This window comes from Fundulus heteroclitus, chromosome 17, assembly GCF_011125445.2.
Source record: "Fundulus heteroclitus isolate FHET01 chromosome 17, MU-UCD_Fhet_4.1, whole genome shotgun sequence".
NCBI lineage: Eukaryota > Metazoa > Chordata > Actinopteri > Cyprinodontiformes > Fundulidae > Fundulus > Fundulus heteroclitus.
The window spans coordinates 19,824,348-19,840,147 of record NC_046377.1 but is presented as its reverse complement, the minus strand read 5'-3'; the positions used below and the strand labels follow the sequence as shown (position 1 = coordinate 19,840,147).

The 15,800-nt window shown below is 40.6% G+C and overlaps 1 protein-coding gene across 4 annotated transcripts in view; it reads right to left on the bottom strand.

Annotated features, from left to right (window-relative positions):
- magi2a (membrane associated guanylate kinase, WW and PDZ domain containing 2a) overlaps positions 1–15,800 on the bottom strand; it is a 311,230-nt gene that overhangs the window by 82,254 nt on the left and 213,176 nt on the right. For 2 of the 4 annotated variants that reach the window (XM_036149357.1, XM_036149356.1), the window contains exons 7-10: positions 7,204–7,261; positions 6,084–6,205; positions 1,449–1,739; positions 396–578 (exon numbers count right to left, since the gene is read on the bottom strand). In XM_036149357.1, coding sequence (XP_036005250.1) covers positions 396–578; positions 1,449–1,739; positions 6,084–6,205; positions 7,204–7,261 — 654 coding nt within the window. The remainder of the gene's footprint in view (positions 1–395; positions 579–1,448; positions 1,740–6,083; positions 6,206–7,203; positions 7,262–15,800) is intronic. The other 2 variants (XM_036149359.1, XM_036149358.1) reach the window with 1 other exon arrangement.

The following is a 15,800-nucleotide window of genomic DNA, read 5'->3' as shown; positions in this document are numbered from 1 at the left end:
ATGAAGTCCAGGAGCCTTAGAAATTGCTTTGCGACCCTTTGCAGCCTGATAGATGCCGATGACTTTGTTCTGCTTTTTGAATTTCTTTACACCGTGCCGCCTTTTAAGATAGTTCAGCCTACTTCTTGTTGTTCTTCTTCCTGTTTCTAGTCTGCCATTAATCAGGACTTGGTCTGGCAAAAGGCACTGAGTGAACTAAACGTGTTTAGTTACGGGTAATTCATGATTTAATAAGGTGCGCAATTACTATTTTTACAGCGCTGTGGCTGTGTGTAGCTCTTTACACCGTCTGACACATCCAGAGAACCAAACGTTTTTTTGTTTTTTATAGTTTGGTGTTGAGAAGTAATAGTTAAACAGTTTAAGGTGGATAGTCAGCTGTGATTGACGCTTACCTGTAGCCATCTTTCCATCAGCTGCGGCTGGTCCATCAGGAATAACGCTTTTAACCTGGAGGAACTCATCAGGCTCATCCCCTCCGATGATGGTGAAGCCGAACCCCATGTTGCTCTTTTGGAGTGACGTGGACAGGAAGCTGCCTTTCAGCTGAGTCGGGTCTCGTGTGAACAGGGGTTTTTCTAAAAAAAAAAAAAAAATGATAAAAAAGAAACAAATAAATTAACCGGTTTAAATATAATCCTTAATTTTATGGACTTTTTTTTTTTTTTTTTGTTATTGGCAATTGCTGAAGGAACCTCAAAGCTGGAGCAGGGTGGGTGCTCAGAGGGCGGAGGCATGGGGGGGAAAGCTTGTCCATTAGGAAGGAGGACGGAGCTGCAGGGAAAACTGGAAGGGAAGGATTTCAACAGCCAATCAGCACAACCGGAGACAGGTGGGGCTGTGGTGCCAACAGATGCGGGTGAGGTTCAGCAGAATCCACCCAAACATGATCGCCATCTGATCGCTCTCCTCCTGGAGCAGAGGGTGCGCAACGTGCAGCAAGTGGTGCCGTTCACGGGTCCAATCCCAAGCAGCCAAAAAACCAGCAGAAAACATGCTCTCAGCAGGGGGATCAGTTCCACAGGAAGACGCTCTGGGAGTTTTAAGGAGAAGTGGGGAGAAATGTTTAAATTTTTTTTTTTTTTCAGAGGGTACGGAGAGCTGGGGAATTTCTAAAGGAGCGCCTTGAGTAGTAATGAGAGGATCTCAGCCAACAAGATTAGTCACACTTAAGCAAGTCCTACATCTTTCCACCTCGGAAACGAGATGCGGCTAACATGAGAGTTTACACCCTTTGTTTGCCGTCACTGGTCCAGATTTAGACTGAGTGATTACCCTCTCTGTGTTTGCTTATGCAAGGAGAAGAAACAAGTCATAGTGCACAGTCACTGCACAAATCCCTAAACTGCCTCGAGGGAAAAGCTTTTGCATGCGTACAGTAAGTCACGAGCGCAGGCAGCCATAAGAACGACAGTCAGCCCCCCTTTTTCCTTTCTTGGCCTACTTACTGACGATGTGCCACAGGGAATAGGGGCTGCACACAGGCTGCTCGAGCAGCACGGTGCAGGCGTGAAGGGGCTGCGGATGCCGCTGCCTATGAGGGCACGTGTTTATCCGCCGAGTCAGAACGCTCCGGAGCGGGGACACGTCGGCAGAGGAGGAGGTGGCGTACGAAGGAGCCCTGCGACCGGTTGTGGGGGAGCGGGAGAGGTCGCCAAGGCTGTGGCAGCGCTCCGGCACCGGGCCAACCTGTGCACGAGGGCGTCTGGGGAGGGTGGCGCTGAGGCTGGCATCCTCCGCTGGTATCGAAGTGCGAGAAAGAAGGAAGAGGAGGGAGGAAGCAAAGAGGGGAGGTGAGGAGAGAGAGCCTGACTGGACTGGACACACACGGTTAATACGAAGACTGGCTTCTCCACTTGGAGTGGCGTGGTGCTACTACAGAGACAAACCTCCTTTTCCGCAGTCCAGACAGATTATTTTACAGCAGTACATCCTACCGCTGGGAAAATGATAGATGGTGAGAAAGGGAAACTGGGCATCAAAGAAAAACAAGTCACATTTAAACCATTAAAGGGTTTCAGTTCAAGCAAGAAAACTTGACCTGGTCTACCAACCAAAAGCTGTGAAAAACAAACGCTTTTGTGTGCAAATAGTTTTTACTCCCAATATCATCTTTGATTTCACAACTAATATATAAAGGGAAGGAAATTAAATATTAGAAAGCAGATTCTTTCTCTTTATTACATGTAGATTAAACACTATGGGCTATACAAAACATGTTTAGTACATCTTTTGCACAAAATCATTCCCAGATAATGAGATTTAACCTCCCGAGTTTCACTTATTTTAAACTCCCTTAACATTGAGCAGTTTCACGCAAAAAAAGCTGTAGCTGGGCACAACCCCTAACTCAATGTTTACATTCGCGCTTTATAAACCTGAGTCAGACCTAGAAGCTGAAGAAGTGAAGTCTCCTGCATAACTAGCATAGATGCAGCAAGCAGTTTCTGAATGCTAAGTAAGGGGCCTATTCTTGTAGGGCTAGTTTTTTTTATAAAGTCTTGGTTTGTGTCAGATACATCTAGGAGGAAATTTGGTTGTTTTAGATTAGAAGAACCAGAAAAAAAGACAGCAATAGTGTCAGGATTCTGCAGGCATTGTTGTGCAGCTCTCTGCCAGCGCTGCCTGCTCTCTCTTCTCTCCTTCTTTCACAGGTGATTGCAGTTTGACAGGTGGGGGTGGTGCGCACCTGCGGCTCTTTCAGCAGCTCCGGGCTGGAGCTTAAAAGCAGGTTGAAGGCAGCTGAAGGACGCCAGAGTGTTAAACCGTTGTGGTACGCCTCAGTGGCCACTGTCTCTCAACAGTTTACCTTTTCCCAGCTCTAACTCGTGTTTCCTGTTTTCTCACAGATCTCTTCATGCTCTGGATCCCTCTCTGGACGCTGTTCCGAGTTCTGAAGTCTCAAGTCAAGTCCCTGGATCCTCATCGCTCAGATTCTGCTCTGGCGCTCCTCTTAAGCCCCCTTGGTGTTACCAAGCCGGACAAGAGTTCCCCTCTGGATTCTCCCTGGTTCCTTCAGCTGCTCACTGCCCGCTGCTTCCAGCTGCGGTGCTGCTCGGACTGCCTTGCTCCATATGCCCGCACACCTGTCGCTCAGTCACCTGGTTCCCACATCGAAGAGAGCCCTGCTGAGTTCCACTTTCTGCTCCACTCTCCCCTGCCCGGTTCTCGTGCTCTGTGGTAAGCTCCCCCCTCATTCACGCATCTCCCATTCACTATCTATCTAATCACTCCCCTCACGTCCTTAGATTTAGTGAGTCCTGGCTTCCCGTCTCTCACTGGCGCTGCCACATCATGATTTGTCCCCTCGTTCTCCTCTGTTCGCCTGAGTGTCTTAAATAAACATCATAAAACTGCTCTCTGTCTCCTGATTGTGCTCTGCATGTGGGCCAAACACTTAAAAACCATGACAAATGGCTCTAGCATCCCTATTGGATTTTCCATGCAAATTAGCATTGTGCTAACCGTTAGATGCTTGTGTAGACTGTTCTCTCAACAGTCTAGAAACATTTGTATGTCTTGTTTTTTATAGCGTGTTGGTTTGTGTAACATACTTCTAAGAGACATTTTGGTTGTTTTAAATCTGAAGAAACTAAAAAAAAAAAAAAAAAGAAAAGATGCTAACAGTGTTAGCATCCCTAAGGAATTTTAAATGCAAATTAGCATGATGCTAACCATTAGTTTGTCTTTTCAGCTGTAGTTAATTGTAAGGGAATTGAGCATTTTTTTGGCATGTCTTCATGCCACTGTTAAGTTGTGTATGTGATTTGTTCCAATAATAATTACAACTTCAGTGCAAGATGTGATAGTAATGTGCTAAATTTTTATGTTACAGTTTTACTGTGTTTGGGTTTCTTGGTGAGGTGCTGTGATCTGCTTGGCTAGGCGAGGTACTGTACCCGCCAATTTTGATGTCAATATCTGCAGGCAGGGTTTTTGAAATGGCTCATTTTCCAGAAACCAGCAAAAATATTTACTTATCACTAAAAAACAACTGGATCTACTTCCAGCGCTTGTGATTGTTTCTAGAAGCGATGGAGACCCAACTGGAATCTTAAAAACATGCAAATTATTTATTTTATTTTTTTAATAATAGGTCCCCTGTAATAAGCGGGTTTATCCCTTGCAAGAACAATTCTGGTATGTGTTTGGTAACCTTGTCCTGCTAAAACATGCAATGTGTCCAAGTTGAACAGTTTAGCTGTTGATTTGAAATGAAGTTGAAGAATTGGGAATTTCCTGTAGTTTGTAATGGAACAGTAACACCAGCAGTCAACCAAACCTAGGCTGCAGCATGATTCTGCTACCACCAAGCTTGGGAGATGTGGACTTGGCTTCACTGAGCACATTCCCACCACTGCCCTACAAAAGGTTATTGAATATGCAAATAAAAGAGGTTCCGTCTAAACAATGTGGAAATGTAGTTGAAAAGTGAAAGATGTCAACAAAAAGATGTCTATCAACGACTAACCATGGCTTAAACGGTGGCTGGTTTGGACCAAGACGGCTAACCAACCTAGTTTAAAGCATTTTTTTAATGCAGGAGTTCAGTTCAGTGTGGGCCAGACTTGAACAGCCATAAAACAAACTCTATGGACATGTTGGCAGGCGCTGGTGTTCCAGCAGTCTGCAGCTCATGGCAGGTTTTAGCCTAGGTTGTTCCTGCTTCGTTTCTGATCATTTAACTCATCTCTCTTTATCTGAGCGGTCAGCATTTAACTTGTTCAAAGTGAAACCTAAGTCAAATTCCTTGTTTATGTGCACAAACTTGGCAAATAAAGTTGATTCCAAAAGGACCAACATGGCTGGGTAGTCTCGATGGTACAATCGTGCAAAACAGACAGAAATTGGCAAGAAAACAAGAAAACTGTTCCACTTATTAAACATGGTGGTGGCAGTAGTATGCTGTGGGGCTGCTTTACCTCTACTAGTACCCATGCATTACACAAAGCTAATAGATCGACACCTAGATGGTTAAAATTTGGATGCATTTGTGTGATCAAAGATTACAGAAAACCAAAAGGCATCTCAAAATTAGTTTTGGAATAAAAAAAAGTCAGCTAACCAGATGTTTTTTAAAATCCTTTAGGTTGACTGTTTATAGAATTTGCGTGACCTGCTTGAAAGAGGAAAATGGGCCAGGAAACCGAAAAGTGGCAACAAATAAATATTTGGTCTGAAAGAGCATTGAACGTCCTCACATGTGTTTAGCAGACTCTAAAAGCATAAGTATGTGTGCAAAAAAAGAAAGAAATTGGGGGATTGTTTTAGAAACATTAAGTTTTAACATTAGGTAAGCTCAGGGCGGTTAGCCAGTTGGATGACCCATTTGAGTCCAAGCTTTAACTTCTTTGTTGACGTATGGAGATTTTGCTTTTAATGATCGACACAATGTTCTTTCCTTATGATGCAGTCTATTATGTGAAGTGCACCAGTCCCTCCTAAAATAAAAATAGCCTAACAAGATGATGAAGCTGCTCCAAACCTTCACACTTAGGATTCTGTCTCAGATTCCTAAGGTTCTCCCCTTTTACTCCATCCTCAAGGTCCTTAAACAATTCAGTTTTAGTTTAATCAAACCACAGGACATGCTCTTTTTCCCAGAGTGCATTTGGCTTCTTCCTCACAGAGTGGCCTTTCAGTCCATGTGGGTACAGGGCTTGTTTCACGGTGGAAAATCAACCATGATCACAAGCACCAACCAGCACATTTTTCTTTGGGTTGATTTGCACATTTTGCACCAAAGCAACCCGTCTCCTCCCCGTTGGCTGAATATTAATATGCTGTTCATATCTGCATCTAATTATTGAGAAATGTGGCACCTTCAGGCATCGGGAGATTGTATTTGAGATTGAATCAAACTTGTGGAGGTCCACAATTCTCTTCCTCACATCCTCCCTGATTTTCTGATGATGTCACACAAGGAAATGGTGCGTTTAAGGTGTTTACCTAAATTAATCCTCAGAAGGGCATCAAATTATCTCAAATGTTGTGGGAAAAAAATGTTTGTGTGTCTTTCATCTGGCTACAACTGCATATAAGTTTAAAATGTAGAAATGTGAATATTATCTCTATAGTCTCACCTCTGTAGATGGTGGGAAGGGGCAGTGAGGACAGACCCTGACTTTGCATCTGCTGCTGCTGCTGGAGCCTCCTCTTCGCCTCCAGGACGGGGTTCTCAAACTGGGTCCTTCTATTTATATGACTAAAGTGATAAAAACAGTAAAAAAAAAAAAAAAAAGGAGGATAGATTTCAGATTTCACAGTAACCTGCTGGACCCAAATTGCACAATCACTCCCTAACCCCCCCGGCATAGATTTGATGAGTAGCAGATATCGTTATGATCGCTAATTAAATGGCTGCTCCTCAGATTATGTAAAAACCACAGAAAGGTTTTGCAGCCTAAAAAAACAAAAAAAAACAACCAACCAACAAACAAATGATTCAGTTTTTTTCCCCACATCCATAATTCAGACAATTACATGACAATCAGCGAAGAAACCTGCTGATCTTTAAATTTAGATTCCATCGTTGACTACAAGTAGTTGAATTTGCCAGCATGTGGTAATTAGTCACCATTAAATATTTCCCTGACTTTATGAGACTGTATTGTGAGCTGACACACACACAAGCACCATTTAGCTCCCCTCTACTTAACTTTTAATGAACACCCCATTATCAAAGTGCTAATTACGTAACAGTTTTATGATGCTTTGCCTGGTTACATAAAGTCGAGAGCTTGTAGCATCTTTTACATCGCGACAAAAACAGGACAACAATGGCACCTGGAGAGGGAGGCGAAGTATGTAAACGTGACATTTTGCTGGGCTCTTTAACCATCTTTTGGTTAATCATCTTGCCGTGATTTTCCAGAAACATCAACGCTACGAAGAATGAAACCCCGCAACGAGGGGAGACCAATAACGAGGACACATCACTGCAGCAGTTAGTCTGAGACACACATGAGTGCAAATGCTCGCTCCTGAATTCATCTATTAATAAATACAAGCACCACGAGCGTATCAGACACCGGCTAATAGAAAAACCAAAGCATATACCGGCTAATAAACTTCCCTCAAAGCCTGCAGGAGCTTAAATGGAGAATTTCCCTCTGCAAACTACTCATAATAAACATGATTAATACTGCACCAACAAGCTACACAGAAAAATCAAAGGCAATATTAAAGATGCACTAAACTTACTCCACATAGTAGCTGCCGTAAATGGGGTCATCGATTTTCTCCCATCCGTACGGAAGCTCTGGGAATAAAATAAACAAAAGACAAAAAGGAGAAAACAATAATGAAGGTTTTCTTCATTTTAATATCTCATATCAGCATATTGATTGTGTGTGGGGCGGGAGAAAAAAAAGAGTTTTAACAGAGAGGAATCAGATTTCAAGTGGGAGGACTGGTGTTCTTTCTCTGCTGGTTCGACCTGATAGATTTTAAACTTCATTGGGACAACTCAAAAAATGCAAGAATAAAACGATCATTTATCCAAATCAACCTGGCTATACAAAAAAAGGGTGAAAATAAACCTTATTTTGAATTAATATGGATATGCGCTAAATCCTTCTTTTAAAAAATGTGACCAAATACCTCCTTGGTTGGGTAAAGGATTCATCCTTAAGTCTGATCCGTCAATAGATATGAGGCTGATCAGTTTCTAATACGACCAGTGGATTTCTAATATTTAAAAATACTTGATTCTTATCAATGCAAAGCTTATATCAAGAGTATTTATGGATTAGGACTGTGAAGACTTTTTATAATAAAAATGAAAGCATCAACATATTGCAAGCTTTGATTTAAAGAGGCCATCGACTCTTTAATGTTGTTCAGCACATGCTTCCCTGTCTGAGAAAAAGCTCCAAGCATCCACGCAAACATTGACAGTGGCTCAATTTAAGCCCATGAATTATCCATGTCCTGCATCGTTTCTGGGTTGCATATCCTGTGTTTTGATGCGGGAACTTCGAAAAGAGTCACAACTTTGTTTTGGACAGCCTTGAAACCTGCGGCGTTTAAATCCCGAAGGCGTAAACTGGAGCATATTTACAGTTTCTGACGAAGCGTTAACGAACTCCAAGGACCGACGGAGCCTCGCAGCTGCGAGTTTCACATGAAAGGCAGTTACTGACAGACGACGGATCAAACCGAATGGCACTTTCTGTGGACAACCGCTGCTTTTAAAAGGAAAAGTTGATTAAAATATTGACAAGAGATCGCTGATATCCTGACATTTGTTCCAACACTGGACGCAAACAGCTACAAACCAGAACCCGGTGTGAGAACGCCATCTGTCATCTTTAGCGTAGCACAAAGAAACACAGTTAGTGACATCTGCGTGCATGTCTTCATTATTTACATTTTTAGGATTTGGTGACAGGAGACTCTGGGGGGAAAAAAAAAAGAAAAAAAAAAGAGTGACATCTCAAACAAACGTGGAGTCGAGGATGCCTAGCAACAAGAGCAACAGGCTCTGAACACATGCAGCTAGAGACTGGCTGATTATTCAAATTCAATATAATCACCTCCGGTCCACAGCGCTTCTTCCAAGTGATAGCAGTCACGCCGAAAAGTAGATTCAGTCACTGTGTAATGTTTTAAAATGCTGACGTCACCCTCTGGAGTTGAAAAACTATGTGCTACGTCAGTGAATCAGAATACAATACAAAATTGGGAGGGGGACATTATAGTAAGACCGGAAATGGATGCAACCAGAGCAGTATTAAGTACAAATATCTGAATCCTGATAAATTAGTTTTGATGGGTGTTATCTTTGTTTGAGATGAAGGTATTAAATCTAGAGGTGGTCCTACTTTTTTATTCCATACCCTGGCTGTTAAAGCTGCATCGAGCTCCACAGCATGATACTGCCACCACCATGTTTGAATGTCAGAATGGTGTTTTGAAATTAAGGAGCAGCAGCTTCTTCTTTGGTCTAAAACCCTCTCAGTCCAAAGGGAATGAGGCAGCTGGTATACCGTTCCTGGGATTGAAAGTCTCATTCTGACCGCTGTTCCTGGCGAAACTGGTAGTTTATTTAAATTGGTCACGGCTTTCAATATGATCCACATATTTTTTAAAGGGTTTGAGGACAAGGCTTTGTGAGGGCCATTTCAGAAGCTATTAGTATGAACGTTGCTGTATTTCTGTTGCCTTTGTATAATTGCCTCTAATGTTTCTTTTCTTTGCCACCATTTTGTTTCTCTACCTGCTTCTTCAGGGCATAACTTTAGAAATAGCCACTACCCCTAGAAAACTCTTGAGCGTTGTTTCCGCTGTCGGCGTCGTCCATGATAGAATCGCATTTCTTTCTCTACGTTTCACGTTGCCAATACTAGTTGATGAACAAGATCAGATGTGTGGTCCATGCTAGCTTGCAACCTCTACTTCCTGTTTATTACAGCCATGTGTAACGTCTGACCAAATGATGCTTTGCGTAGCGCCTGGTCAATTAGCTCTAAACCGGTAGATTGAAACATGCCTATTTTAGACTTTCTCTTTTTTGACATTATAAAAGTTTGCTAAAAATTTGCATGACAATTGGAAACATAGCTGCTCGTTGAGAAAATGGCCCACAGCACAAATCCATCATTCCTGCTGTAGAAAGACGACTCCAGAGATTTTCCTCATCACTTCGGCCAAACAGCTGATCTTCAAACCTCATCTGACTATGAAACTTTCCTTCATAAGGCATTTGGCTAGTCCGAGTGGGCAGCGGTGAATTTCAGTGGAGCTTGAATGTATAATTTTGGAAGCGGATGGTTTTGCTCTCTTTCAGCAACCCTTTGACGATCAATGGAGATGTGAAGCTGGCTTTACTCTGAACATTTACACTGGTGTTCCAGAAGTCTACAGGAAGAGCCTGGGTGGATTCTTGGTCGTTTATGGAAATCTTTTCATTCAACTGAGGGTGAGAGTTTGGGTCAGATGGTTTAATTATCTGTTCCAACAGCTTAGCAATCTAAAAACACTAATCCAAACTAGTTTTGGAGGAAAACTGATCCGAATTCCAACCAGCTTTCTGCCAACAAAACAAAAAAGTGCAACTTAAGTGACATTAAGACAAATACTAGAGAGCATCTGGTTCTTGTAGAGAAATGATGATTATAAAGATAACGTGGGAGACAGCGACAAGACGGAGCAACCTCAGCTCAGGTGGTGTACAAACAAACACTAATAGGTACTGAATTAAAACAGATGCTCACCTTAAACTCAGACAACTCCCGATAAGTCAAGCAAATTTAATCAGGATGAAAGGAGACAAAAAGCTGGAAAAAGACACCTGCGCCTCCTGAAAAAACCTGCAGGTAGTTAGAAGGACAGAGCCAGGCACACCTGAGGGGTTTCTGTTGTGTGTGGTTAATGCGGTATTTGATATTAGAGCCAGACCTACTCTGTAAACACACTTGTGTGCCTCGTGTGTGCAGAGAATATAGAAACAATGTTCATACAGTGTCTCTGCTGAGTGCTTTTCTGAATCATGCCCACATCCCATCGATAAAACAATTTCTCTCTAGGATGCTTCACTCCTTCGACTATATTCACTAAAATTCAATAGTATTCACCCCCTTGGCGTTTTACGTGTTTCATTGCCTCACAACCTGGAATTAAAATGGATTGTCGGGGAGTTTGCGCCAATATCTTATAGAACACGTTAAGAACTTTGAAGGTGTATTTTTTTTTTTTATTGTGAACCAGACAACAAATAGGACAAAATAACAGAAAATTCAGCATATATATCTGTTCACCGCCATTAAAGTTAGCGCTTTGAAGAGCCACCTTTTGTAGTGATTTCAGCTGCTAGCAGCTTTGGCTCAGTCTCCATGAGCTCGTCACATTTGGCCTCTGGGATTTCTGCCCATTTCACAAAGCTAAACTGCTTAAGGTCCTCCATGTTGGATAGGTTTTGCTTGTGAACAGCGATCTTCAAGTCTAACCACAGATTGGAAATTGGATTGAGGTCTGGACTTTGACTAGGCCAGGGTTGTCAAACACACGTTTGTGTTTAAAAAAAAAAAAAAAGTTTTTTAAAAATCTTTTATTTTTTATTTTTTATGCAGTGTCCTGTCTGACAATGTAGCAATAAGAATTGTTGTCTTAATGCCCAAAAGAGCTCATCAGACTTGACTTTCAAAAGTGGAGCAGTACTGCTTTTGCCATAGTGCTCCACTTGATTTATGAATGTGAATAGTTTTATTATGATTCATGCGGGGAATATCTCAAATATATGAACACTACAATGGGAAAGTAGGAGAGGAAAGGAAGAACAAGAAGACCAAAAAAAAAGGTGAAAGGAGATAAAAGGAAGAGAATGATAAAACAATTATAAAAAAAGAAACACGTACTTCGTTTAATTGAAAATCTGCAGTTCCTGTATTGTCCACAAGGGGCGCTGTGTTTTAATCAGCAGATGGTAGCACTGAGCTTCAGATGCGGAAAATTGATTTTAAATCATTTCTTAATTTTTATCTGTTTGATGTATTTTGTCATGCAGGACAGTGTTTTTAAGTTCCAAAAAATGTGAATAAATGTTTTTCAACGTTGTACAATCACTGTGATCAGTTCTTATGCATAATGCACAAGTAAATGTTTAACTGAGTAAAAGTATTGTTGAAATTGCACATACTTTTCTTAAAAACGCTGAGGTTATTCATAATATATTGTGTAAAAGTGAAATTCATTTAATATAAAAATCAACAACAAGTCTTCTTTTATTAGTTCTATTTAATCTTGCAATTAGTTTACTAGTGTGGCCCTCTTGAGATCAGATTAAGCTGTATGCGGCCCCTAAACCAAAATGAGTTTGACACCCCTGGACTAGGCCATTCAATCCAGTGTTGCTTTTGCAGCAAGCTTCGGGCCACCCGGTCTCAAATCACAGGCAGGCAGACACAGGTCCTGCTCCAGAATTTTCCTGTATCTAGCAGCGTCCAGCTTTCCGTCGACTCGGACCAGTTTCCCGGTCCCTGTAGCTGAGAAACGTCTCCGCAGCATGACGTTGAATTCACCACGTTTCACTGTGGGGATGGTGCTGTTCGGGGTGAGGGGATGTGTTGGGTCTGTGCCAGGCAGTGTTTTTGGTGGCAAAAACATAAAACTTTAGTCTCACCGGACCAGAATATTCTACTCCATAACTTTGGGGAGTTACCCACGTGCCTTTTGGCAATCTCAAAACCTGCTTTCTCATTTTAACACTAAGTAATGGCTTTTTTTTTCTGGCCACTCTTCCATAAAGCTTAGCTCTGTTGAGCATACGGCTTAAAGACAGAGCCTCCAGTCTCTCCTGTGGACCCATGCAGCTTCTTCAAGGTTATCTCTGGTTTCTGTGCCGCCTCTCTGATTAATGCCCCCCCTGGCCTGTTCTGGGAGTCCTGGTGGGTGTCCCTTGTGTGTTTGTTGTGGCACCATGTGCTTTCCATTTGAAGAAGATGGATTGATCTGGATATTTCTTCTAACCCCACCCTGACTTGTACTTCTACACAACTTTGTCCCTGACTTGTCTGGAGAGCTCCTTGGTGTTCATGGTGTGAAGCCTCCTGCTTAGTGTTGCTGCAACCTTTTCAGGAAAGGTGTGTTTATACTGACAGATCTTTTGGCACCTTGATTCAGGGTTCCCACACCTTGGTGAACATCAAATTCAAGGACCTTTCAAGGACTTTCCAGGACCAATTTCCTCAAATTCAAGGACCACAAGTGGCGGCATTTACCTACTGTGACCGCTGAATAGGTTATCATATTTTAATACAATGCAAATTCAATAAAAGACTAAACGGCATAGAAGTTGTTGGGTCAGAAGCAATGCAAGAAAGTGGACTTAATTTATAGCCTACATTGATATTGATCATATTCATAGCCTACATTTATATCCACAGTACATGGCTATGCCATACTACATTACATATAAGATGTACCTTAGCCTACCGTTTCATGGAATTTTATGGAAAAAAGTGCAGCATTGAGATGTTCAGAATTATATCAATTTGTTTCACTTACTTTCATCTTTGATTAAGCTAGTTTTTGACTTAGACTCTGAAAAGTTGCTAAATATAGCGACAAAGTCACTGAGTTGGCAACACTGCATGAATGTAACCTATTGGACGCGCGAAGGCCTAAACCGTAGCCTACCAACTAACGAAGAAGAGCGAACGTACTTTTGCAAATTAAAAGTCTGCGGAATCAACATAATTTCGTGTGGTAGTAAAATAATGACACATGAGTCGTCATCCGTGTAAACTTTCAGCCCCACAAAAAAATTCAAGGACTTTCAAGGACAAGGTGTTTTTTTTGGCTGTTTTCAAGACCTTTCCAGGGCCTTGAATTTATTTTTTCAGATTCACAAACTTTCAAGGATTTCAAGGACCCGTGGGAACCCTGTTGATTGCAAACAAGTGGACTTCCTTTCACTGACTGTGACTTTTGGGGATGATTGGTAGGACCAGAAGTTGCTAGATGCTTCAAAGCGGCTGAATACATAGGCACAGTTTTAGATTTAGATTTCTAGTTTCACCTCAAGTTAAGACAATTTTGTGCAGCTCCATCACTTAAAATGAGACTAAAAACATTAGAATTACAGGTTGGTATGTCACAAAATTATTAAAAAGCAAAGAGGGATGAATAGTTTTGAAAATCACTGTGTATACGTGCAATGAGAGGCATAAAGATGTTGAAGGTCCACAGTATTAAAGTCTGTGGATGCAGCAACATTTCTCAACCCATCACGTTTGAAAGAGTTTCATGTTCTCACCTTTACTGCCGGCTACGCACACATGCATACCGATTATGGCCATACTTTCACACAATATTATTCACAAACGTGGGACACACACAACCACACAGCAGATCAAAGGGACGTCATGTAGCTCAGCAGCTTTCTAATGAAACGCTTATCTATCCAAACGTCCACAGAAAAGCAGCAGGGAGCCAAAAATAGGTCGGCTTTCAGCATCAAGAAGGCAGCAAAGAGACACGACACGATCTTCAAAGATTATGCATTTTGATGACTTGATTTCTCTTCTCATTTCTTTGACGTCTTATGTCACTTTTGTGTCGTTGTAGCCATTAAAATAATTAGCTACAATCTTCAAACCCTCAAAAAAAAAAAAAGAACAAAACAGGTCAGAAGTCTGATTGTCAACAAAGTGTTACTAAATGTTTAAAAAATAGTTCATAAATGTCACTTTTTTTGCAAAGATGGAATTGATGAAATTAAAGGAATTAAGATCCTGTTGTTAATGTTGCAATTTTGAAGCTCACTAAAGTAGATGTCAGTATAAAAGACCTGCCCCCATCAATAATATAAATAAATAAATCTGATAAAGGTTTTATTAAGGGTAACTGCCTCGGCTAGATTTGCATTTACCACATTACCAAGAAAAGGTTTATTAGGATGGATTTCTAGAACAAAAATTCATTATTTCTCAAGGAAATAATCTGATTCCATAAAGTATTTAAACAAAACAAAAAAATCACATAGAGAGCAAGGTAATGAAGAAAGATAATGTAAATATGTGGAACAATATGAAGATTTGTAAGTATTCAACTCAAATAAAAAAAACTGAACAAAGAACATAACAAAATACACGAATGAAACCTTGTTTTAAGTAGAGATGTTTTGATAGAGTACAAGCTTTACTGTAAATAAACGATTAACTGCATGTAATACACAATAAAACACTAAGGATTCCTTAATTTATATGAAGGTTAAAGTAAAACCAGAACTATTATTTTATTATACATTTTGATGTGCCGTTAACATGCGCTACTCCTTTGCCTAACTGTGCTCAGTGAAATAGACATCACAAGTCTACATGTGATGTAAGGCTGGACAATATATTGAGATTTTAAGAACATTGAGATAAAAAAAAGAGATATAAGATGAAAGACTATATTGTTTATATTGAGATGGTCTTTCTTATGGTATAATTATAATTTTATATATTTTAGAAGGTTATTTTTCAGAGTCCTTTTTATATATATTTTTTTACAGCTCTTTGTTAACAAATGTGCTTGTGAGATAAAGCTTTGGTTCAGAGATGCCTTTTATAATTTGAGAAAAAAAAACCTATCGAGATAAATATCGTATATCGGGATTCAGCCTCAAAATATTGAGATATTATTTTTGGTTCATATCGCCCCGTTTTAATCTCATGCAACTCTAAGTTTACCTATTCATTGATTCAGTCATCAGCCAAAACGTATTAAAAATAAAAAATAAAATTCTTATTGCGGAACACACTATGGGGAAGCGACTTTGATTCTATGATTAGAGTGAAATCGGATCCGTTTGTTTGGTAAAATCCCTTGAGACGACATTTGCTATGAGTCAATAAATCTGTTAGTAAATCAAGGTATTCTGGAAATATAAAGAGTTAAAAAAAACAAATGGAGATGTCCGTTTGAGGTTTGCGTGCCACTGTAATCATATTATTATTATAAGATGCTAAAGACTGTCTGAAAAGTCAACTCCATAATTATTTTGTGTCTGGAGTTCGGAAAACGTCCAGAAGCTTGTGACAGGTGCATCTCTCCATATTTGTTAGTAATGTCATATATAGACACTTTTATCCAAAGTGGGTATAAAAGGTTCAGTATCAAGATAAAAGATTCATAATTTAAAACCACAATCGATGCATTTTGAACCATTTTAGTCTGATTATTTCATTTGAGAGGGGAAAAAATTGCACATTCATGGTCTAAGAATTAAAATATTTGACTTTTAGCTCCACAGCTAGTCTTATTCAGCAGAATTCCACATGCATGTTGTCCCTTTAAAATGCTTGTGTGACGTT